We start from the raw sequence: 26,019 nt of genomic DNA on the forward strand, positions 1-26,019 counted from the left end.
ACGTCCATCACGGGATTTAGCTCAGTGCGGAATGCCGATCCGTCGGCATTGCGTGACAGCGTGGTTTCGCCGTGGTTTCCCGTCGCTGGTAGTAGGAGGGAGGAGTAGCGCCGCTGAGGGCGGATCCTGAACGGTATGCCTTGTTGTGTTTTCTGTTACTCCAATCGCCATCTTGTTGCCAGTGAAGTAATGTGTTTCTGATGAATTTCGGGAGCGCCCTGGATGTCTTATGACTGTCTTTGGAAGCCGGTGGATTATACTGTGATTAACCCACTACACAAATCCGCACCGGGGGCTTGCACACAGTTGAACGGGAACGCGTTTAATCGGTGTTCAAAATGAGTATCGAGACCTTATTGGAGGCGGCCAGGTATTTGGAGTGGCAAGCCCAGCAACAACAGATTACACGTGGTAAGGCGGGGGGGACGTGGGTGATTGCATAGATAAAAGGGATATGTGGGATATGTATGAACTGCCTGGGATTTAACCATGCAAATTGCGTATTCATGCCGGTGCACGTCAAGAGAAACAAACTACAGTGATATTTTCTTGTAAAAGCTGCAAGCATTGTGAATAATAGCTGGGTGATGGTATCCACTGGTTTCCAGTGTTTGTAGGCTGCAGTGTTCGTGACTGGGGCATATTTCGCTTACTCGGTTTCCGGGTTAAATCCAGGCTATATATAGTGTGCTACTATACTCGCTCAATAGCGCTGCGGTGGGTGGGTACATTTGTACTCGGGCCGTCGTGTGTTTTATGTTTACTGCCACACACATATTTAAAAAAATTTATATTGGCTTTGTTGTATTCCTAAAACAACACGAACGGTATTTATCAACAATGTATCAGTAAACAAGTTCATTCAAAGTAGCGAACGTCGTGTTTCTTATCCTCTGGGCGGTGGCAATAGACCAAAGGATTTTTTTTACATAATGACATTGCCAAGCGCTTATCTCGCTCATGACTTTCAGGACCAGCCTACTTTTCTGTTTATACTTCCTCGTATTTATTTCCTCATCGGCTTTTTAAAGTTCTCAAACCTTCTAGACGTCGACAATCCATGATACAATCAAAGTCACAATTCACCCTCGACACATTTGTCGTTTTAAACGGAGCAGGAGGCTTTTTGTTTCATTCTCAAGATGACGTGTCAGTGAAGCCACGCCCACAGCAAATACCGCGTGCTAAAAGTCCGCCCTCTCCGACCACGTGCGCGCCAGACAGCCCCCCCTCCCTCCTCAGGTCACAAACCGGGGAGAAAATAGGGCATCGCCGCCCTCCCTCAATGCAGAAGTTATATAATGTGCATTTTTTTCATGCATATCCAAGTTTGAGCTTTGCACGCTGGTCTACTCTGCAGACTGATTTTCTTGGAATACAGATGCTGAACAGTGCTTGCAGTATTTTTGAACGTCTCTGCAGGTTTCTCTCTATTCGGATGTGCATACTTTGCATTCTCTTGCACAACATTTGACCTTGTACCAGATCTGGAAAACTGCATGCGATCTCAAATTGAAGACCCCTTGTGGGGGGGTATTTAAACAGAACAACTCCCTCATTAAACTGTGCTATCAGTAAAGGGATAGTTCACCAAAAACTGACCACAAGAGAAGATGTTGTGAACATAATCTGCAGTCATTGACACCCATAGCGTTTGTTTCTCCGACTGTGCAATAGTTACAGGTTTTTAACACTCGCCAAAGTGTCTTCTTTTGTGTTTAACAGAATAAAGACACTCGTAATTGTAGACTCAGAACCACTTGAGAGAGAGCAAAATGTACTTTTTGGCCAAACAGATCACCTTAAGGGATTTTATAAACAGATTGAAAGCAAATATATAATAGATGCAAAAAATATACATCTAAATGACATCCCTAAATGAAGGTTCATATACTTGAGATGCAAAATGAAGAATTCAGGTCTTGTTTTCTGAGAAACTACACTAAGATACCTTAATTTATGCTCTAAACATTAACAAATGATACTGAAGAATGGAGACTTTCAGTTTGCAATCAAGTTGCTAGTCCTGCTGAAAGATATTTGTTGTTTAATCATATTTCAGCTTTAAAGAAAAAAGATCCTTTAAATCTTAATTTTGCTTTCCAAGTGAATCCGCTTGTTAAGTTGTGACGTGTTTGTGACGTATGTAATCAGTAGGCCAACACGGAATCTGCGCACGCAGATTTCTGCAGTTTTTTAGCCCATCATTAATTCTGTTTATTTATTTTTTTACTTTTATTTTACAAATTTATTCAGTTTTTATTCAGTAATTTATTACTTTTATTTTACATATTAAGGTTTTAGTTATGATACTCCGCTGGATACTCCCAAAATAATTGCGCAGAAATCCACAGATTTTTACCAAAATTCTCTGCAGAAATAGCAAAAAACCTCAGCAGATTCCGTCTGGCCCTAGTAATCAGGCCCGGATTGGCTAATCAGGAGGACCGGGAGAATTCCCGGTGGGCCAGTCCGTTTTTTGGCCGCGAGGGCTGGTGTTTCTAGCTGCTTGCACTCTCGGCAGTCGCACTTTTTTTCATTTATTTATTTATTTGACCATAGCCTCACTCTTTTTATTCATTATTTTGCCGCAGCTCCGCTCTTCTTATTTATTGTCCGGCAGCCCCATAAGCACAATGCAGCCTTCAAGGTAATGATGATGTCAATATCATTCGGGCCACAGAAGTATAACAGTGCCATTGTGGTCCAGTGATCAGCACGTTGCGTTACGACGCCGTCGATCCGTGTTCTAACCTCACTTGCGAAATTCTTTTTTTATTTTTTTTTTTTTTATTGTTAAAGCCTGGTTTATACTTCTGCGTCAAGTGACCGGTGTGACCCACAGCGCATGCAACGCTTGTGGCTGTGCATTTATACTTCTGCACGCTGTCTCTGTTGGTCTGCATTAGCACTTTCGAAACTCTAATTGGCAGTGAGGTGTAAATGTTCTTCTGTGTTGAGTTTCTTCGCTGCTGTTTTGCTTTTTCTGAACACTTCCGGGATGTACAAGTGGCTCAAACTCGCTCATTTTGAGGCAGGAACCGGCAGACGTGCAACAACTTTAACTATGAGGTAAACACAAAACAAAACTTTCCTTCTGGAGCTCCTTCACGGGACTCCACACTTGTAAACAATCGCTCCATCAGGCTCGCGCCATTCCCGCGGCTCTCGGTCCCGCCCAGACTCGTCAGCACTACCAAGCCGACCAATCAAAGAGCTTGCGCTACGCGTCGTTGCGACGTGTAGTTACATTTTTTGAGAGGTGCACATCAGCGACGCCGACGGCCACAGCGAAGGGCTATGCGTCAGCGCCGTAGCATACGCCGACGTTTGACGCAGAAGTATAAATCAGCCTTAAGACATATAAAACTGTAAGGTTGTTGAACATTTGACGTTCTAAAGCAGCTGTTTTCTTGAAAAAGACGTGATTGCGTAATTAGAAACTGAATTGGAAATGACGTTATTTTAATATAGTCAGTGGTGAACTGAGGTGGGCCGATCTAAGGCTTGAAACTCCAGGGCTGTAAAGGAGTCCCACTCAGGCCCTGTATGTAATACTGTTTCCGGGTCCAAGCCGCCACTCATTTAAATTGATAAAATACTCTTTTATGACCACTTTTTATTCATATTACACATTAAATTAATTTTATATAAAGTCATAGTCTCCCTATTCAGTTTCATATTGAGTCTCCCTATTCAGTTTCATAGAGCGCCTGGACCCGGAAGCCACTTCGCGTAACGTCACACTTAACAAATGGACACATCTTGTTTGATTAATTTGAGATTCTTTAGATATTTGTGCCGTAAAAAAGTTGAGAGACAGCATGCATGCATCAGAAAATAATAAAGTTTTGCACAAAGAGAACAGAATGTACAGTAAAGCCTATTTTCATATGTGAAAATAATTCCCTGGAGTCATATGTTTCACGGCTATATTTTTGCCAATAGCCATAATCTGTTCTGAAAAGGTATTTTCTTAAAGAGCCCATATTATACATGAAATAAGGTCATATCTTGGTTGTAAGGGTCTCCAACAACAGTCTAATATGCATGCAAGGTCAAAAAACACTTTCATAGTCTTATAATCTGCATTTATTTTTATCTAATTATCCCAGCGACTCCTGTATGAATCGTCCAGTGATTCATTTGTTCCCAAACCCCTCCTTAGCGCGGAGCTAATCTGCGCTGATTGGACCGATGACAGTCTGTCGCGATTGGTCGACTGCCTTCAGTCAGAGAGGGAAATGGCCAATAGCTAATCAGCAATTTAAAAAGTAATTTTTAAATTACATAATTTTTAAATTACAGTTCATACACGCTCGATAGTGTAGGCGTGGACTTTAGCTGCCACACTATGGCGAGTGGATAGTGCCACGGATAACCGAACGAAGGAGACAGTCGTGTACTCGCCATACCACACACACACAAAAACACACACACACCTCCGGATGACAACGCTCCCGCTTCAGCCCGCACCCGCCAGGTTTTAGCCTGAGAACCCGCTCCGTTTTCTGCCCGCCGCGCCCGGTCCCGCTAGAGCGGAGAACACAACCAAATATCACCCAGTATACAGTCCAGACAGCCAAGCTGTCTGTACACACACAGCACAAAGTACACAGAGCTCGTTCGTTCGTTCGCTCTCTCTCTCGCTCTCTCTCTCTCTCTCTCTCTCTCTCTCCCCGCGCCAGATTTCTGCGGCGCGGGAATACATTTCCGAATAAATCGCGGGAGCAGAACTCTAGCACGGAGCTCCATAAACAAACAGCACGCGTCGCGTTTTTAACGTGACTTTGCACGCGATAAGATAATATATCCAGTTAACCTGATACAGTACACGCGGTTACAAGTAACAAATCACAACTAAATACATTTGCAAGCTAGAGTAAACGAGGCAACAACTTTAACCGCACGTACTTACACTTGAGAAATGTAGGAAGAAACCCATCCTGACGTCCATCAGTTACTCTTTACTGATCCTTCCTTTAACAAACTCAGATGAAGTATTCTTTGTAGCATGTAGCTTCCAGAAGTTTCCAACTGCTTGGTTATAATGCTGATGTTTCATCTTTGGGTAGAGACTCAATATATCCATCTGCAGTGTGACTTCAATCGACCGGCATGTTTGTGTGCGTGTGTTTGTGGGTGTGCGTGTGTTTGTGGGTGTGTGTGTGTGTGTGTCTGGGTTACTGCGTCAGAGGGCGGGGCCTCAGGTTTGAAATCTCCCGGGTTTGCGCGTGCACGTGAAAAACTTTGTTTCGTTCGTACGTCATGGCGAAACACCTAATGAGTCGGTATCAAGGCGACTCGTTTGAAGCACTATGATTCGACTCTTTTATAGATGAATCAACAGTTTTAAACACTGTATTCTTACAGATTTAAGCCTTAGCTGGATACTTCACTTCACTTAGAGCTGTGTTACACACTACATGGAGGGGAATTTTCAAAAACCCATAATATGGGCTCTTTAATTTCCAACTGTAAATATATCAAAACTTAATTTTTGTGAAAAATATGCAGTGGTATGAATTTGGACAACTTCAAAGGTAATTTTTGCAGTATTTAAATGTTTTTGAAGCCCTTAAATTCCAGATTTCCTATTCAGATAATAGTTTTATCTCTCAAATATTGTTGACTGAGTTTCATTTGACGTATGACCCCCCCATTCACACGGGGCTTCAGCGTCAACGCTTGACTAAGACGTGTCTGAAGTTGGGGCTGACGCAATTGTCATAGCAGCGTCAGCCAATGAAATTCAGGCCCCGTTTACACTAATGCGTTTTCATTTCAAAATGCATACGTTTTGCTACGGTTGCTCCATCCGCCCTCACTACGCTGGAGTTTTCGAGCGTCGAAAACGGAGCGTTTTGGAAATGCTGAAGAGGCCGTTTTCATTCTAAAATGCTGCTGCTCCGTCTCAGTGTGGATGGGGGAAAACAGAGACATCTGAAAACGGAGGTGGGACATTCGGCTCTCTGATTGGGGCTTTTCCTCAATATTAAGTAGGATAAAGTTACATGCAGTTCAGGCATCATCTCCTTGTAAGTTCAGACTTCACAAGTTTGATATGGAAAACAGACTCACGAGGACATGTTCGGTAAATCTTCAAAGGCAACACTGTACTTTATAACCTTATTCACATCACCCCGGCTACGTTGTTTCACTTTCTTAACAATAAAATGAAAACATGATATAAGCAACTGCCTATTTAAATTTTGATATTACCAACTTAACAGACAGCAGAAATGCTGAGGCGTTGTGCAGCATAAATAAGCGTCATCTTCACTGAATGCATATTTATAACAAAACAGAGCCTATAACAACTGCCTCGTTTCATTTTCAGTGAAAATACAAAACACACCCTCTCTTTTGCTGAATATTAGTTTTAATAATTAACATTGTTAGTTTTTGAATGTGAATATCTTTTTGAACAATTTTCGAGAGTGTGACATGCTTGGCCTCAATATCAGATTGAAGAGACTTTATGTATGTATCTGCACAGCTTCTTCGTTTCAATTAAAAAAATCAAAAATCTGTCTTAATTTACTTTCTCTTTACTTGCTCCATACCAGTTTAGAAAACCTGTAACCTGCAACTTCAAAAGTGTTTAATTTTCAGTTTCAAACATTCTTCAAAATATCTTCTTTTGTGCTTAACGGAATGAAAAAAAATCATAATGGTTACAGAACCACTTGAGAGTGAGTAAAATGTTAATTTTGAACAATAATCCCTTTGGGGGATTTTATTCACAGGTTTGTAGAAAATGTATAATAGATCTCTAAATTAAGGTTCATATACAAAGAGATGCAAAATGAAGAATTCACGTCTTGTTTTCTGAGAAACTGAACAAAGACAACTTAATTTATACCATAACAAATTATATTAAAGTATGAAGACTTTCAGTTTTGAACACATGTAACCTGCAACTTCAATAGCATTTGGTTTTCCTACTATGGACGTCAATGGTTACAGGTTTCAAACATTCTTCAAAATATCTTCTTTTGTGTTCAACAGAACAAAACAAATCAAATGTTTGGAGGCACTCGAGGGTGAGTGAGCAGTGAGTACATTTTCACTTTAGGATGATGATCTATCCCTTTAAAAGGCTGTTGACAGATGACTTCAGCAGTGTACTTTTCAGTAAATGCATGTTTCTCCCACAGTTATATAACAGAGAATTGTGCGTCCCCTGAAAACACCCAAGCTTTCTTTAGTTTTTGACGTCTTCTGAAAATGCTTTTCAGTCAATATTATTATTCCTGCTGATGCAGGAGGATTCCCGCATGTCGTGGTTTAATATGTGCAAGCGTTTCACATCAGGCCTTTGTCTATTCTGTACTCGCTTTTGTCAGTTAAGGTGCAGTTTATTGCGCAGGAATGTCTTGCGCGGCAAATGACTCTTTTTGGCTCAAAGACCAATCGGGGAACAGCCCTAATTCCTCCCCCATTCGATTTAGGATTTAAACATTGATCTTGCGTCACAACCTGGATGCAGCTGAATATGTATTGATGAGGCTAAACAATAGATTCCTCCATCAGTGATGGAAATGGCTGGACGCGAGGGCATTTTTGGCTGCAGTCAGATGGTGTGACCGGGCCTCTGATTCTTTAGCTCTCTCGGCTTCTCCTGCAGACTGATTGCTGTGTGTGTGTGTATGTGACGTCAGTATAGAGCTGGAGACTGGCGAAACTCGTACTGGGGCTTCTCTCTTAAAGAGACAGAGCGACTCTTAGAGACTCACACCCCACCCTCATTCAGAGTCATGGAGTGCATCTGTTTTTTTCATCTTAAAAATAAAAGGATTTAAGCTTTAGTGCATTATTGTTCATCCTAAAGCTATCATTGTGTGTGATTTAGTCTCTGTAGTTTCTCATTATTAATTTACATGGTTATCAGAGTCAAGACAAGCACTAATTGGTTCCATTACTGATCTGTAAATTGGTATTGAACAGTAATATCTCTGGTGATATTAATTAGCTTCGGCTCTTTAGTTGGTTTTTAGCCATTTTGCATGGATGTGCATTTCTCTTAAAGGTAAAACAGATGCTATAAATACCTCAATAGTTAATGCTACAACACACTTTGAAGTAAATGTCATTTATTTCAGGCTGTTGATGGATTATCAGTCTGTCTGAGGAATAAGTATGTTAAGTCAGAGGAAGATTAATTACTACAAGACAAGACCTGGAGTGAAATCATTTCGATTATGCAGTGTCAATCAGTGCTTATGGTGCTCATCTCCTTATAGTCTTAAGAACAAAAGCAGTGCAAGTATTAGTTCAGTTTTTTTGATAGCCAATAGCAGGATGACCAGTGGATATCGTCTTAATACATAACAGTATGTTCATTAAAGGAAACATATTTGGTGATCAGTTACGTTTATTCCACTATTATAACACATAAATAGCGGTTTTACATCAGGGATTCGCTGAACTTGAGTTTTGGATGGCCTTGGCTGAAAACCAAAACAGAAACTGAAAATGCTTTGAAATAGTTATTTATTGTGTCAATAAACAATAGAGATTATTGTTAAATTTTACTGATTAAAGATAAACACAAGCCAATAAAGTAACTTTATTATATAGACAGTAACATTTTTATTTACTTAAGTGTGACGTCACACGAATTGTATGAGGAGACTCAACAAATAGTAATAATAAATGTTTACAAAGCGATGTAATACTTTCGAAAATCATGCTCGCTATATATATATAATAATAATATTTATATATATATATATATATATATATATATATATATATATATATATATATATATATATATATATATATATATATATATATATATCCAAGCCTAATATCTGATGGCCAGAAAGTGATAAATTTTTGCTAATTTGTTCAAATATTTGTGTCTGTGATGCAGCAAGTCCAGAAACTGTCGAGTACACCATGATTTTATATCCTATCCCATATAAGAAATGTAACACTTGTAAATGCTATCCCAAAAGAATTAGTGCATCTAACATAAAATCAGATTCCCTATTAGGGCTACTCGATTTTAGGAAAAATCATAATCACGATTATTTTGGTCATAATTGTAATCACGATTATTCAAAACGATTACTGTTGAAGTCAAAATTATTATCGCTCCTGAGAATCTTTTTAAAATAAATATTTCCCGAATGATGTTTAACAGAGCAAGGAATTTTAACAGCATTTCCTATAATATTTCTTCTTCTGGAGAAAGTCTTGTTTGTTTTATTTCGGCTAGAATAAAAGCAGTTTTAAATATTTTGAAACCTATTTTCAGGTCAATATTATTAGCCCCTTTAGGCAATATATATTTTTTATAGTCTGCAGAAGAAACTACTGTTATAGAATGACTTGCGTAATTACCCTAATTAAGCCTTTGAATCTGAATGCTTGGATTTTGAAAAATATCTAGTCAAATATTATGTGCTGTCATCATAGCAAAGATAAAAGAAATTAGTTATTAGAAATTAGTTATTAAAACTATTATGTTTAGAAATGTGTTGGACAAAAAATCTTTACATTAAACAGAAATTGGGCGAAAAGCGTTGCTAATATTCAGGAGAGCTAATAATTCTGACTTCAACTGTATATATACAGTTATTTTTATAAAGAGAAATAAATACAATATAATAAAAATATGAAACATTGTGCTTTAAGCATCTTCACTGTAAGAAAAACACTTAAGCTACTAAAGTCCTTCAGTCAAGAGCAGTGAGGGATTTTCTCCTTTTGTTATTTGATTAATGATAAAAAACAGGCGGCAGCAGGAATTGCGCACTGTCACTTTAATTATTTTGCTTTCGCGTTTTTTTTTTGATCCTCAACTTGTTTATTACACAAATGAGGGTTAATATGAATAATCACTAAACACCGCGCTTTAACTTATTTGACCATTAAAGCGCTCACATTAAGATGACTTTAGATGCTCTGCTCGTCACAGTGTGTGAATGAGACCGCATAATGACCGCATACTTCTGACTGTGTCTGCGCACCGCACCGCACACACACACACACACAGGAGCCTGCAGTTTAGTTCGTACTTTTAAGAGCAACAGATGTTTACAACTGGAAGGGGGGCGGTAAATAATGGAATAAATGTTTATCTCGTTTAATGGTTTTTCATAATCGTTAGAAGCCAAAATAGAAATCGGATTTTCGATTAATTGCACAGCCCTATATATATAAATGAAAGAACCACAGATCCCTCCTTATTATTAGAAAGCATTAGTATATATGATGAGAAGTGCAACAGCAAACTTATTCTTCGAATTGCTCCAAGAGGAAAATCATATTGGTCAGCTTTAATTCAAGACATTGATTGGAGAATAAGGTTGGGCAATGTTGACCAATTTGGCATCGTACGATGTCTAATGTGAAACATCGTGATGGACGATGGCATCATCGTCGTAGGGTGGGGGTGGTTGTTGTTGTTAAATATCAATTAATTCATAACAAATTATTTAATTATAGCCTACCGTTTTCACTACCTAACCCACATGGTCTTTGCTTTACCCATAACCAAACCATAAATAAATAAAGTTACATACTTACAATAAGTGACCATCTGTCAATCACTTTTGTCCGCGGGACTCTGGCATGAATCGGCACAGTGATCTGTGTGTTCTAATGGCTTTTCCCACATCTGGTGGAGGAGACGAGAGTTCGTTTGGAGTTCACTGTAATTTGTATCGTGATTGATGATAACTTCCTTATTTTTTTATTATTATGAGGAAATAATAACAAGTAAAGATGCTTGCCCTGCCTTTGTGCTTTTCTTATTGGCCCACTGCTCTAGAACTGAACGTGAATGATTGGTTCATTTCAGCTGTCAATCACTCAGTCAATGCCTTCTGCCTTCAGATGACAGGAGCTACAACCGCTAAATTGTGGAGTGCTGAAGATGAGAGAATGAAAGTAACACTGACAGATTTACCTAAAGTTACTAATATTGGCACATCTTATTAGTGATCATGTGCTGAATTTTAATCCAGCATTTACACTTTTCCAAGAGTGGATAAAAGACTTCCAGTGGCTTCAAGTCCGCTGTGAAAATGACTAAAACCATTCACTGTAAAGTCTGTGGGACGGGGTTTGCAGGTAACAGCGTTTGCCACTGAATCCACGCATTTTAAGCGTGAGAGGTTATATAATAAAATAAATGTGGGGCGGGGCGATTGATCGTGATGCCGGCACAGCATCGTGAAGGTTGTCTGCCATAAACGATGGCATCGTCTATCGGCCCAACCCTATTGAAAAAGAACATGGCTTTTCCCATATAAATATGTAATCCCAAACAAAGGAAAGGAAATTTATTTTTAAATTCTACAACAAATATACTCGGTCAATGCATACATCTCAAAATATTGTAGATTGCTTTCTGTCAGGAAAGTAAGGAAACTTTGACTCGCGTGTTTTTTTACATGTATCTCACATAAGTTTTGGTCAGATTTACATCATCATTAAACAAAATCACAATCAAACTCACCAACTTGAAAGATATTATTTGTTATTATTTTAATCCCAAAAAAAGAATGAAGAATACATTCATTCATTCATTCATTCATTCATTCTTTATCTTTTTGGCTTGGTCCCTTTATTAATCTGGGGTCGCCACAGCAGAATGAACTGCCAACTTATCCAGCACTTGTTTTACTTAGCGAATACCTTTCCAGCTGCACTGGGAAACATCCATACACACTCACTCACACACATACTTATACGGACAATTTAGCTTAGCCAGATCACCTGTAGCATTTGTCTTTAGACTGTGGGGGAAGCATCCAGAGGAAACCCACACAAACACAGGGAAAACATGCAAACTCCACACAGAAATGCCAACTAACCACGCTGAGTGGAGTGGAGTTTCACCCCCAACCCTCTTCAGTCTTCAGTTCGTGCAATTCCAGCATTATGGATGTGACATTTGTTGTAAAAACTCAAAACATTAATTAAAATAGAAAGTACATGTTAACATTATATTGAAGCAACTTTTATGGGATTAGAAAAATATTAATCTGTAAACATTTTAAATGAGGAAAATAAACATTCATTATGAATGTGACCAAAAAAGTCTGTGAGTTTACAGTATACTACATACTTTGTAGAAATTATGTGAGTTAAACTGCACAAAACAAAAAGTCAAAAGTCAGCTCTCTATAGAACAAACATGATTGATTATATTTTATTTGACATTTTTGTATTTTTGAGGGAAAGCTCTGTAATGGATGTGACGCTTTCCTTTATGGAAGTGACAGATGTGAAATTCCCACTTGTGTGACTTTGGTCAGCTACATGTAATTGTTTGAAACATTGACAGAGACATTTTTGAGTAGTTTTTAAGTACTGTTAAATACTTGCTTACACAAAAAAAATCCAGAAACAGTTTCTCTATTTTGGTGAAAACTTAATTTTTTCATGGCAAGGTTGTCATTTGCATGGAATTGCTCATATATATAATTAATGTTTATATATAATATGCTAAATTCCTTATCCACAAATAAAAATGTCTTAAATCCACTCCCTCATTAGCTCATTTGAAATTGTTTCCTTGCTTAAAGCTTTATGCTTATCTAACCGCTAAAATGTTATGCAAGTTAGCAGAAACTTATGAAAATATAATTCTTCTAGTAAGTTAATCTTTGATACTCTCTGTGATTTTCATTCAGTTTTGTACTTTTCCGTTTTTCATTTGTTGCTTATTGTTCTTATCACTTTGTCATTGTATGTACTTGTATTCCAGTCTCTTACTGATTATTTCCTGATTTATATTGTACATTTCTTCTTTTCTAAATAAAGTACAAAAAAACATGATTTTATATAAAATTAAAATATAATGTGTGATTGGACAAAATGGTCATAAACAAATATTTTCTCAATTCAAATGAGTAGCGACTTGGACCTGGAAACAGTATTCCATACATCACAACTTAACAAGTTAATTCACGAAGGATTCTGGATGTAGCTGTTGACCAGTGTTGCCATGACTGCACAGTAGCACCACTGCAAGCAGCAGGAAGAGGCAGGAAGTGCCGTCTAAAATTTCCATCAAAAATTAACATTTATTTCTCAGACTGCTTTGTTTATGTTGAGTTTTTTCACTTTAAAGACCATGAAAAATAATTTTCTTTAGCATAAAAGTGATATAACTAAAACTTACACATTGGAGCCTGATAAAATTGCTCATTTCAGAAGAAAATTTCAGACGGCATTTAGAGATTTTCTGAACTCTTCAAGTGTTCTATATAATGTCCCATCAGCACGATAAGATGCTGTTCTTTTATTAAATGTAAATATTTCAATGTGGTTTGTAATCTTAGCACAATCGTCAGACACTCATTCTGGCACACACAAATACCAGCTGTTGTTGGTAAATGGAATAAGTCAGTGAATCTACATCAGTCATTTTGAATAATTTTCATTCATTCATTTTCTTGTCAGCTTAGTCCCTTTATTATTCTTTGGGTCGCCACAGCGGAATGAACCGGCAACTTATTCAGCAAGTTTTTACACAGCGGATGCGCTACCAGCCACAACCCATCTCTGGGAAACATCCACACACGCATTCACACACACACTCATACACTACGGACAATTTAGCCTACTCAATTCACCTGTACCACATGTCTTCGGACTGTGGGGGAAACCGGAGCTTCCGGAGGAAACCCATGCGAACCCAGGGAGAACTTGCAAACTCCACACAGAAACGCCAACTGAGCCAAGGCTCGAACCAGCGACCTTCATTCTGTGAGGCGACAGCACTACCTACTGCGCCACTGCTTCGCCCTTGATTAATTTTGTACTCTGGAAATGTATTCAGTAAATGTGTCTACTTCAAAGTAATTTATTCCACAGTTTTCATAGTTAAATGTGAAGTTTTTGTGCTTGAGGAGAGACTCTTGATATGACTGTTAGGCTCTTTATTTTGTACCATAGTCATAAAGCAACATACAAATCCTCCTTCATTAATTTCAGTGATATGCATATGCTAAAATGCTTTCTCTTTAACATGTTTTCTAAGTTTGTTTTTGGTGATTTGTTTATTTATTTTTATTTTGCAAAGAGCTGCACAAATCACACGGAGTCACATATAAATGAAAAACAAAAAATAGAATAAAAACATTAAGATGTTTAAAATGGTGTGCGTCAAAGTAAATAAATAAGAGCATATAAAAAATATACAACATGCATAACAGTAGAAAGCATATCAATATACTGTAGGTCTTAAAATTTATCAAAATTGAGCAAATCAGTCATTCGTTTTCGTCCGGCTTGGTCCCTTGTTTATCAGGCGTCTCCACAGCGGAACGAACCACCAACTACTCCGGTATATGTTTTACGCAGCAGATGCCCTTTCAACCGCAACCGAGTAATGAAAACACACACACACACACACACACACACTAAAAAAAATTATTCAAAGATGATTACTTGGATTTACAAAATTTTTTTAAGTTAAGTCCTTATAAACAATTTATTTGGGCTGAATTTAAACAAACAAATTAGGTTGAACATTACTAAATTCAATATGTTTGTTTAAATTTAACCCATTTAATTTGTTTGCAACAATTTTGTAGACATATTGATTTTTTTTAGTGCACTAAGAACAATTTGTTTGACTGTGGGGGAAACCGGAGCACCCGGAGGAAACCCATGCCAACACAGGGAGAACATTCAAACTCAAGAAATGCCAACTGTTTAAGATGGGACTTGAACCAGTGACCTTCTTGGTGTGAAAATAGTAATTATAGTAATAATGGCAGTAAAACTGACAACATTAACAAATACTACTACTGTTTTCTAAGTTCTAACATTTTGTCTGTTTTTTTTTCTTGTCCAGAAGAGGAGGAGCGGCGAGAGAAGGCTCTTCTGTCCCGTGAGGCCGAGCACAAGCTCTCGGCTCCTGTTATCCAGTCAGTCCAACTCAATCATGTGACCTGGACAGAAGAACTGAGGCTCGAACCTCAGCGCCAGCAACAGCAGCCTCCGGTGCCTCCGCCTCCACTCCCTCCTGCTGTTCCCATCACCGTCATCCCCATCCCGGTCGTCACTGCCAGCCCTGCGGTTCCTCAAATTCAGCCCGCTGCTGCCCTGCACACGGCTCCCACCCTGCCTGTGGTCTCGCCGCTGACCAGCGCTCTGTCCCAAAGCAAAGACATGCTTTCGCCTCAGCAGCATCGGCATCTGATCGCTCACGTGAAGGCAGAGACTAACAGTGTAGCTCTGCCCAACAACAGTCCCCAAGCAGCGCAGACGCAGAGCCTCCTGCAGCCCTTTCCAGCCTCCATCATCACAGCCCAGCAACACCTGCTGCCCCAGCCCGCACTCACCCAGACCCAGCCCACGCCAGCACAGGGGCAGCCGGGGCAACTGGGACAACCGGCCCGGCCCAATGGAGCCACAGTGGAGGATCCTAGAAATCTGGATGGGAAGAGGAGACCTGGAGGGTGAGTTGTGTTCTGTGAGTTTGTTAACAAGAAAGTAGAGCTGCTTAAATTGGCGGATTTAAATAATTTTAATTAATAAAATTTGTAGAAATGATATTTGCTGTGCTCACCTTCCTTTATTATAATGATAAAAAACAATAATAGTAGTAATGATAATAATAATAATAATAATAATAATATCACAAATACTACTAATGTTACTAGTAATGCTTATAAACAAAAATAAACATAATAATGAACTAAAATATAAATGGAGATTAGTCAATTAACAATGATAATATTATAACATCAGATATAATAGTTATTTATTGAAAAATGGCTCGCGCTGATAATGGCGGACGTGAATCAACAAACTGAGGATATGGGGAGGTCAATCAATGGGCCTGTCAATCAATATTGGTGGGCGGGGGGACCGCACTCCTGCGTCAAGTTGTGGTCGCTCTAAAAACCGCTCCAATTTGTCCACCGTTTTTAAGTTGTTAAAAAAATTAAAAAATAAATAAAAATAAAAAACACTGGTTGTGTTTATATCACCCCAATATGAAGGTCTATGCACTATACTTATGCTGTGTTCACACCAGATGCGGAACGCGCGGATAAATCACGCTATTTGTTCGTAAATAGCCGCGTGAACATTTGAGTTCGGCTTCATTCGCCCGTCAAACCCTGCTTCATTCGCGTGTCAAATTCACATCAGAACAGACGCGGATTTGCGTGATGGGCAGGGCTTCTGTCTGCCCGAAGACTCTAGCTTCATAGCTAAATGGCTAACATGGATTTTATGAAGAAAATAACAGTGTTTATGTGCTTTATGAAGACTGAAAAACAGCGAAGATACGTTTAGGGTCGTGTCTTAGTCCACTACATCCTTTCAGAGGTGCATCCAGCTCTGCGAGCTCATAAACTCCTCCAGAAACTTAACCTGGATGACGGAGGCTTTCAATGGTGCTTCTGACTGAGCCAAGCCGAGTTTGATGAACTGTTGTCGGTGAAGGCTGGAGGATTTCCCTCGGAACACCGACAACAGGTTCTACGTCACAATCACGCCCCCACAAGAGCAAGCTTCTGATTGGTTAACGCGGCGCGAATGTACGCTGAAGTTCAGATTTTAGAACTCAAGAGATTCGCGTGAAACGCTTGTTAAGCGCATCAAACGCGCAAAGCGCTCAATTCACCCCGCGGTATTCGCGCAATTTGCGTCATTCGCGCGTATCGTGCCGCAGGATGTCTATGACGCGCGTTTGCATTGACTTAACATGTAAATCACTCGCGCTTGACACGCGTTCCGCGTCTGGTGTGAACCCAGCATTACACACATGTCTGTCCAAACAGCTTGAAAAATAGATTTTTCACCATAGGTGCCCTTTAAAAAGAGAGAAAAAAAAACATCAGAATTATTAAAACTTCAGAATTAAGATCAAATAAGGGGAAATAATTTAATTTCTTAATTAGACTGACTACAATTGCTCAGAGAAACTGCAATATCTAGTTGGTTTATGGGCCATTGTGTCATGAATGTGGGTGTGTGTTGAATGTCTAAATGGATGTTTAAGTGACCTAAACCTACAGATTCAGAGTTTATGTGGAGAGGCATTTACTGCAAACTAAGCCTCTCCGAGACCTCGAAAACATGAGCAAATAAAGTGCTGCTCGCGTGTAAAAAATAAATGCATGTAAAAGCACAAAGCCATATTTTGATTTCAGTTTTTTTTTTTTCGATGGCGAGGCCCTACAAGAAAGCGATAAAGTGTTCAAATCAACTGAGATTAAATTGTGGGACAGACTGTAATCATAACCCAGTGTCTGCAATCATAACCCAATGCAATGGTTTTGGCTGTTTTGTTAGATTGCAATTTTTAAAACTAGGCTGCTGTCCTGAACGCTGACCCATGATGTGAAATAACACTGCAAACGCTGTCATTCTTGATGTCACCTTTTACACACCCTCATGGAAAACCTAAAATTTAATTTAATTCAAATTAATTAACTAATTTGTGACTAAGATATTACAAAAGCAATAAAGACAGGAGTGAGCAGGATGATCAATTCTCTTTCATTTTAATTTTGTAATGACACATTTCATGATAATACTGTAGGTATGCTAGTTATTCCTGAAAATCAACAGAAAGGCTTTATATAATTATAAACCTTTACTTCGTAGGTATATGTAAATACATCAGACATGAAAAGGACTTTACCTTATTTTCTTTTAGATTTTCTTTTATCTTTTTCTTTTATGTGGACCTAGATTCAAGTAATAAATAATGTATGAATTTGGATGGATGGTATGGCTGTATGCATGTATGTTTTCAACTCTTCTAAATCATAGAAATACAATAATGTTTTATTAAAATACAAAAAGATATTAAAGAACATGGGAGTGAATATATTTGTTTATCTGAAATACAATGCTGAAGTCAGTTATTCTCCTTTGAAAATGTGCTTTCTGTGTCAGAACGTCTTTCTTTGTTTTGGTCTCTATAACCAGCCCACTGCCGGTGAACCAATTATATTTTAGCACACTGGGTTGCCTTGGTGGACGACACACTGCATTTCAGTTCAGTCTTGAAGGCCACATGAATATAAAAAATTGAGACACAGATTCAGAGTTCTAAAAATTCACACAAGGTGGTTTTTAATTAAACTAAAAGTATATGTTTTACAAACTTAAACCTTAGCTGAGCAGCTAACTCCATTATCTAACAATCCGCAGCGCAAAAGAAAACGTGTTTTGAAATAGCAGTGCAGTACTTAGTTCAACCACTGGGTGCTAAACCCTAAAAACACCAGTCACATTTCACAGTTTTGTGGAAAAAACCTTACTATAAACCTTCCTCAGTGAACATTTGTTTATGGGTTTAAAGTAAATGCCACTTGCATAACAGGAAAACTACTTAAATTGGAAAATGTAAATATGTAAACACTAGGGATGCTCAAAATAATCGATTAACCGTTAACCGAAAGGGTGCGTTTGTACCCGATTAATGCTATCAGTTAAACGATTACAAATATTATTTTATATATTTTTAGTTTGGCTGCATAAGAGGCTGATTGAATGCGCCTTTGCGTTAAGAGGGGCATCTTTTGCACGCGACTCATCCCAGAGCAGCAGTTTGTGTTGTCAAGACAACTACAGAGAACTTTTAAAGAGCATGGTTTCCGCTACATTCATTCTTCCATGGTGGGGACCAAAATGCATCCCGCCACGGCTACATTACCCTTTCAAATCATTCAGTCATTGTTGTTGTTTTTACTAGCGGATTAAAATCGCACCAAAACGTATTAAAAGGTATGTGAATCATAACAGCGCAAGCTTCTCTGTAACCGTATAGTGCTGTGCGCTATCTGTTTAACCCTTTGGCGTTACGTGCTGACTGACTGACTGACAGGTGCGCGATACGTGAGGCCAGCAAACACGCAGAAGCTTTCAGTTAAGATGAACACAGTTTCTATAGTTATACTTTATTTATAGATAAAGGTATATGACTCTGTATATAATCACTCTATCTTGCTGGAGTTTATAGCTGTTTCGCTTTACTTCAGGACGCATTAACACCGCTCTGAAGGTCTAATCGCTGTTTTAAGTTATCCAGAGCAGTATGAATGTACAAATCTTGAATATCACAATAGTATTAAATATTACAATTGTAACAACAGAGACAGCAACACTTTTGCACAATCGATACCCAGCTGATTCAGTTGTTTCATAAGAGGACCGCGCTTCTCTTCTCTTTTTTTTTTCCTTATCAACATAAAGGCAGTGAGATGCGCCTTATTTTCGGCCCCTTGTTCAACTGCAAGACATGCTTAACTTGCGGGACGATAACGTATAACCCGTGCCTACAGACACATTTGCCAAAGAAGCAAAATGAAAGAAGAATATTGCTGTTTAACAGACGTGTTGATGCCAAACCAGCGCTGATGTTGACCTGGATCTGCGTCATAAACGCAACAAATAGGCTTTACCTTTTATTTTACAGCTTATTAAGCATGTATGCACATTAATGCAATATCATATTTAAACAACAAAACTGTTTACAAAAAGTCAACATATGCGCACCAATGACTGTAAAAAATATGGACGACGCGACAGCCCCTTTTGCCATTGAACGCCTTGAGGGCAAAACGCCTGCTTGACGGGCACAAACTGTCGCAAAAGACTGCTGAAATTGGAGCCAGACATGCGCAGAAGGACTGTCTGATGGAGCCAGAGGAGGAGCCGCGATAATGAGCAGAGTCGAGCTTCCAACCAAACGCTTTATGTAAAATCAACCACGCCCCCCGAACTTCTCACTCGACTGCCGGTGTCTGCACTATAACAAACGCTCACTGATGTAAATAGAAGCACTTACATTAAAAAAACACAATAATATACGGTTTAAAAACGGTGTGATGTAAGCTGTTAAACTTTAATAAAAGCAATACATGGTGGACTGCAGAAATAAACGATCTTTTATACACTCTAGCCTGAATATGAGCACAAATAATATTCTCTTATTGTTATATTTGTTGTTGGTATTTGTTATCTTCATAGGGGTAGAAATAACACTTGTAAAATATGAACAATAACATATAAACAACACATACATTATAGGAAAGGTTTTTATTTTTATTAGCATCAACAGAACCCAAAATATAGCCTACACACCATAACGATTTACCATGCGGGAACAATCGTGCGTTTAGAAGATAAATACAGCAAGATTACTAAATATCAACAGGATATTTACACATCCCAACCCTGCAATTTGTCAATTTGTGCAAAAAAAACTTTGCACTATTAATACAACGTCTATCTGCTGTAACATCACTAGTATATTGTTTATTCATTTTCGCTTGAATTGTTTATTTATTTAATTTTTTTGCCTCCGTTTTCATTTGGTTTATTCGATGCCTTCATTATATCTGGCAACGAGGAATTTACATTCATTTTAATGTTAGCTGGAGTGTTCAAATAAAACGCCAACAGTAAATGATGTAAATAAATAATATCTAACATTTACAGCTCTATTAGGTTATATAAGATTCGATTTCAAGAACCTTATAATGATTTATAACAGCAAATTCAGTAGATCACTTAATAACATGCCAAAACTTAAAATGCAGAGACGTCCTATAAAGCAAGTTCAAATAACCTTACAGGAGGTCAACGTGGAGATTATTATTTAAACACAAAGAGAATTACTGCTAACGATCTCCTGTATACCCCGTACTTAAATGGGTTTATTTTATTGTGCAGTTTTATTGTCATTTTCGTATTTATTATTATTATTATTTAATACTTGTCGATACAGGTTTATTGTTATTTATTTTGTCCTTTATTTAAATAATTGCTATGCTGTTTGCATCTTTATTCAAAGGTTAAACTCAGTGATACACTTTGCGTTCACATAGTAGCATGCGTTTGTTGTTATATCAACAAAAATGGGTGTAATAACGTTAACAAATGTGAGGGTTTTATATAATGAAGATTCAATCGCGCCAGCTCCGGGCATCAGCGCATAACCTAGTCGCGGCGTCGCGGGCTGATTCCGGCTCGCATGCGGCAGCGCCTGCTCGCTCGGCCGCCGCATCTGGCTCAATTGACTCAGGCTGGAATCGGGCAGTGAGTCCAGGCATCCGGAGTAGGTCCAGCAGAGGTAGTCAGTCTGAGGGGTAAGTCTCCGGCAGGCAAGAACTGGCCCCAGTGTATTTTGCTATCTGGGTGGCTAGGCGTGTATTAGCAAACTAATAAAGCCCGAAAAAAGCCCTGACCTTAGCGAATAAACAGTGTTCCACCAGATCATGTATGTCAGAAACTGTAGTTTACTGCTGAACTCATTTTGTCATAGTAAAATATCACAGAAATCGAGTAATAACAGTTCAGTCTTCTACCGAAGCTCAGACGCCGCGCTTTGAGAAACTGTCAATCACAGCTGTTAATCACGATGACACGCCCAGCATTAAATTACTGCTAAAAACAAACTGTTTACAAAAATGAGGATCTGGACCTATTTCAGCACAATAATCAGTGCCTTAATCGACCAGAACCATCTTTCGGGACATTTTATTGCAAGTGTAATTAATTTTTTTATTTGGGCTCAAGTCTCCTTCATTAACACGGAGGAGGCGGGCTTTATGACTTGTACTGCAGCCAGCCCCCAGGGGGCGATCTAACGGCCGAGACCTTCACTCAAACGCAGGCTTGCGGCACACTTGATGCGCACGTTGTCGTTGTCTTTTCATCACGCAGCGCGCACTTGAACCGCGAGGGAGAGAGAGGAAACCATATATCAAGACATATTCTTTAAAATAATGATTTCTATTAAAAATGTAAAAAGGTTTTGTGATTTATAATAATAACAGCGGGGCATTAAATAAATTCATATTTTCCATGGAGTGAGCGATTTGAGGAAGTCTGCGATTTTTATTTGACGGAAGAAAAAAACATATCATTGGGAAAAAACAGCATATGCCGGTTATTAAAAAGAATCAGTCAGTATTTTCGTTTTGTAATAAAAATTAATTATTTAAGTGAAAATAATTTAGGGCAGTCCTATTTATTTAATTCATTTTATTTAGTTTATTCTGCTCTTCTGTGCTAAACACTGCAGGTGCGTGAAAATGCTCTGTTGTTATGTTCTATTATTAATATGCTAGCATATAAAAATAAATCAGTATTTTAAAATGCAATATTTAATGTGTCGGACACAAAATAGACACGTCAATTTGTTTAATATAAAATTAATAGTAATCTAACCAGTTAACCGTTAATAACCGATTAATGAGCGGCGGTTGTCAGTTAGCAAAATTAACTGAAATGAGCATCCCTAGTAAACACAATACTGTTTTTGACAAGCTCTCAGCGTTTCCCTCAGTGTAGTGTGTTGCTCGGGTTCATCTCCTCTGCATGCAAGTTTCTCACGCCCACTTATTTAAATGTCGCTGGGCACGTAGGAGAAAAACAAATCTATTATAGTAATTTCAAATATTTGTAGCTTGAAACAGATGGAAATATGATTGCTATTAGTATGACTACTATGGCAAGGGCTTAAACGGAGCAGTGCTCATATCGAGCGAAAAAAAAAAAAAATAGCGTAGCTACGGTAGCTAAGCCACGATTGGTGGATGGTGGTTTTTGGGTCTGGCATAGCGAATGGTCAATTAAACTAAGTGTGAAAGCTCTCTGAAAGTCAAAGGATCATGAAAATGTGTTGTGGTTGGTTTGTCAGTGTCAATAAAATTTGCAATGCTGATTCTTGTCACCAATTAAAAGGTGTGAAGTGTGATGATTTCCTTCTCATGGTCTGCTGTTTTCAGTGTCTTGTTCACAGTAAACGTTGTATATATAAATGATGTAAACTCATCTTCACATCTGCATTGCTTATTGTACGCATTTGGAAATTTAATGTAACTTTCTTTGCAAAATTGCTGTGGCAACCAACTAAAGCTGATTATTGTCGTCAACTAAATTCAAATTGAGGAACAAATGGCAAAAAGTTGTGAAGCAACATGAAGTTCTTCAGTACAGTTCAGTTTAATCATTGCACAGTGATTCAGTGGTAAACTCAAGACACATTCTACACAAACAAATTGACTTTGTATACATTCATAAATGACAAACAAAATAAAAAACATCAACATTAAACCACAAATTTAGCTTTTTTAAATAAACAAAATCAATAAATGAAAACAATAATGTAATATAATGTGCAAATCCTCATCAGGAACCAACCAAATTTAAGGTCCTGTATAGTTGTGGACGTTTCCTGCATTTTTTAACTGGTATTTACAATGTTTACACGTTGTCCATTTACACGTTTTTGTTAATTTTTTCTATCAAAATATGTACAAATTGAAACATGTTCAAATCCATCTTCTCAGACAATAGAAATCCTTTATGTTTTGCGCTGCTACACTACTGTGTTGTTACATTTGGGAATTTGTGCACTGACAAAAATGTGCAGACTAAAGGCTCATGCACACCGGGATGATTTTTGAGTGAACGTGCAAAACCACTCTCTGGCGTTAGATGGTACTTAATGAAAGACAGAAAACCCCCGGTACACAAGGCGGCGCTACACAACCCTACATTTCTGACACTCACTGTCACAGAAGTGATGTAACCCTCATGGTTTTCCTCAAGTATTTATAAAGTAAGCTTTTCCACTTGTTTACCCTCCTCCTATACAGCATAAAAACACCTGGGGCCTCATGTACGAAGACTTGCGTTAAATTCAAACTAAAATATTGCGTACGCACAAAGCTGTAAATGTGTGTATGCAGTAAAATATTCTGATGTATGAAACACTGCGTACGCAGAATCCCTCGCATATTCTCTTTGTACATCCGAATAAACGTGAAACTGAGCGCACGTGCACGAGCGCAAAACCCCTCCCTGCCTCCTCCCCCGTATGAATATGCTAATGACTCTACTTTGGCAAAACCAAACGAAAAAACAACGGCAAAAGCAAGCAAAAAGAGAAACTTTGAACAGAGTGTGAATTGGAAGTGCTCCTATCGGAGGTAGACCGGAGAAAAACGGTGTTATTTGCAAGTTTGTCATTGAAATGAGCTAATTGAGTGATTTCTGCCCGTTTGATCGACAGAGACAACAAAGCTTAATAGGGCGGACATCACCAGCGTGAGTGGCGTAGCTCGTAACGCGCATGACATCATGTTTTGACACTATCATTCCTGATCCCGGTTCGAATGCAGCATCTGATGAACTCATTCTTCTTTCCCCCACTACATATCAGATTTTGCCTACTCTTCATCACGAGGAACACAAGTAGGAATTATTAATAAGTGTGTGTATTATGTTAAGCGCATTTGAGCATCACATATTATTTGCAGATTTATTAAATGGAAATGATTCTGATTCACGTATGCAAATTCGTCTTCAGATGGCACCCTTATAGCAATGTGCTTGTAGGCGATCACTCCGAATTCATTGGGAAAAACGGCGACCGCTGCAAGTTGCGCTTTAATGTTTGGCTGGTCAACTATATGGTATGGAAACCTTATATACTTGCTAGACATGCAGATAATCTCGTCCCATTTGTAGTATGCAATTTAACACAACCGCCACTAGGAGTCGCCAATGGAAATAAAACAAACACACACAAGAAGTACACGTACGCCAGGCGTGAAGTTGGCGTGGACCAAAGAACATTCTCACATTAATTTCATCGTTAGTAAATCTAAACGTTAGCGCGAAACCTGGGATACGCAAAGTTTTTGTGCGTACGCAGAGTTGATACATGAGGCCCCTGGTCAAACGTTTATTTGAAAAAGTCACGTGCAATAAAATGAAGTGAAATGAAACTCATCAAATTCTATTTGATCTGCAATTCTTGTGTTATCTGCTAGACTGTTTTGCGCGTGAGCGCCACCAATTCGTGTTTTACAGCAACTTCAGCTGCTTAAGACACGCGAACAAACACTCAAATCTCATTAGTTGACCAATTTTTAACACAGCGCATCAAACCAATTACCCCAAGGCGTTTTTATAACAATGACACTTTTACGCCCGCTGTTTTGCGCATCTGTGGCCTTTGTTTATTTACATGTTAAGCGTCAACAATAAACGTGAGCAAAAATGATCTCTGTGCACGTTCTCTAACGCTACTTGAAGCGCTATGTGGCTGGCAGTAGTGGAGCAGTAGTTGTATTGATTTATATTATGCGGCACTTTGAAGTACTTGATTGTGATTGTGTATCACAACATTTCGTAAAATGGTATTCCCATAACCAGCAATTACGTTAATAGCACAGGCTCATACACAGACTACAAATTATCTTGCCAGATAATGAGTGTGTTCAAATACATTTGCATGCTTATTTTCACTCTGCTATTCTCGACTGTTTAGCATCATCTTGTGACTGTCCATAGGTTAGTGTATTCTCCATTCAGCCATTTTTCTGTCTACGTTTAATAAAAGAGCGAATAAATGTTTACAGCTCAGATTAGTGTTTTCTAACTGTTTAATTTTGTGTCAAGTAGCTGTGTAATAAATGGCTAATTTACATCTAGGCAGTTGTTTTCACAGAATAAAGCCCTTCAGTCTTGAATAATCAGTGGGGGTTTATTCGGCGAGAACACACCAGTCTAGATGTATTTTATCTCTTGCAAATCAATGTAGTGCTGCGCCCCTAATTTTCAGTGATGTTTTGCTTTGTTGTTCATTAAAGTTACCATTCGGATTCAGGAGACTCGTGGACCACTTTTTACTGTGAACTTCCTACACACATGCAAGTGACTCATATGAAATATCTCGATTGATTTATAAACGTTTACATGCAGTCTATAAACAATGTGCAATATCTTTCCTGCAGAGCCGGAACTCGAGAAGTTCATAACAAGCTGGAAAAGAACAGGTGGGTAAACTTCTGTTTGTGTGTTTTTGTCCTGCTTGTTTATTACGACAAACAGAAGCAGCGTATATGAACTCAGTTTATTTAATGTCAGTCGTTTACCTGCAGGACTGATCACAAGCACATTAACCCTTCCTCGCTTCGCAATTTTGTTTTTATTGGCTCAGAGGCCCTGCTAGTAACCATAGTAGCAAATAAGATGTTACAAAACAATATCCTGTTGACATTT

At 38.5% G+C, this 26,019-nt stretch overlaps 1 protein-coding gene and 2 long non-coding RNA genes across 8 annotated transcripts in view; 1 reads left to right on the forward strand and 2 right to left on the reverse strand.

Moving 5' to 3' along the window:
* Positions 1 to 142: 142 nt before the first annotated feature.
* On the reverse strand, positions 143 to 7,810 carry LOC147838954 (uncharacterized). Its single transcript, XR_015520625.1, has 3 exons — positions 5,462 to 7,810; positions 2,363 to 3,975; positions 143 to 2,317 (listed from the first exon to the last, which is right to left on the reverse strand). It is a non-coding gene; the product is annotated as an uncharacterized LOC147838954 (long non-coding RNA).
* The window catches only part of mntb (MAX network transcriptional repressor b), a 52,667-nt gene continuing 26,810 nt past the window's right edge, over positions 163 to 26,019 (forward strand). For 3 of the 6 annotated variants that reach the window (XR_015519619.1, XR_015519620.1, XM_087299872.1), the window contains exons 1-4: positions 163 to 411; positions 14,828 to 15,434; positions 25,608 to 25,667; positions 25,752 to 25,793. Coding sequence is in view for 2 of the 6 variants with exons in the window: in XM_087299872.1 (XP_087155998.1) it covers positions 339 to 411; positions 14,828 to 15,434; positions 25,608 to 25,667; positions 25,752 to 25,793 (782 nt within the window). In the remaining 4 variants the exon portion in view is untranslated. 6 annotated transcript variants of the gene reach the window in all.
* On the reverse strand, positions 16,546 to 25,755 carry LOC147838955 (uncharacterized). The gene is made up of 3 exons (XR_015520595.1): positions 21,641 to 25,755; positions 19,011 to 19,500; positions 16,546 to 18,958 (listed from the first exon to the last, which is right to left on the reverse strand). It is a non-coding gene; the product is annotated as an uncharacterized LOC147838955 (long non-coding RNA).

The sequence above is a fragment of the Danio rerio genome, chromosome 21, assembly GCF_052040795.2.
Source record: "Danio rerio strain M-AB ecotype USA chromosome 21, GRCz13ab, whole genome shotgun sequence".
Taxonomy (NCBI): domain Eukaryota; kingdom Metazoa; phylum Chordata; class Actinopteri; order Cypriniformes; family Danionidae; genus Danio; species Danio rerio.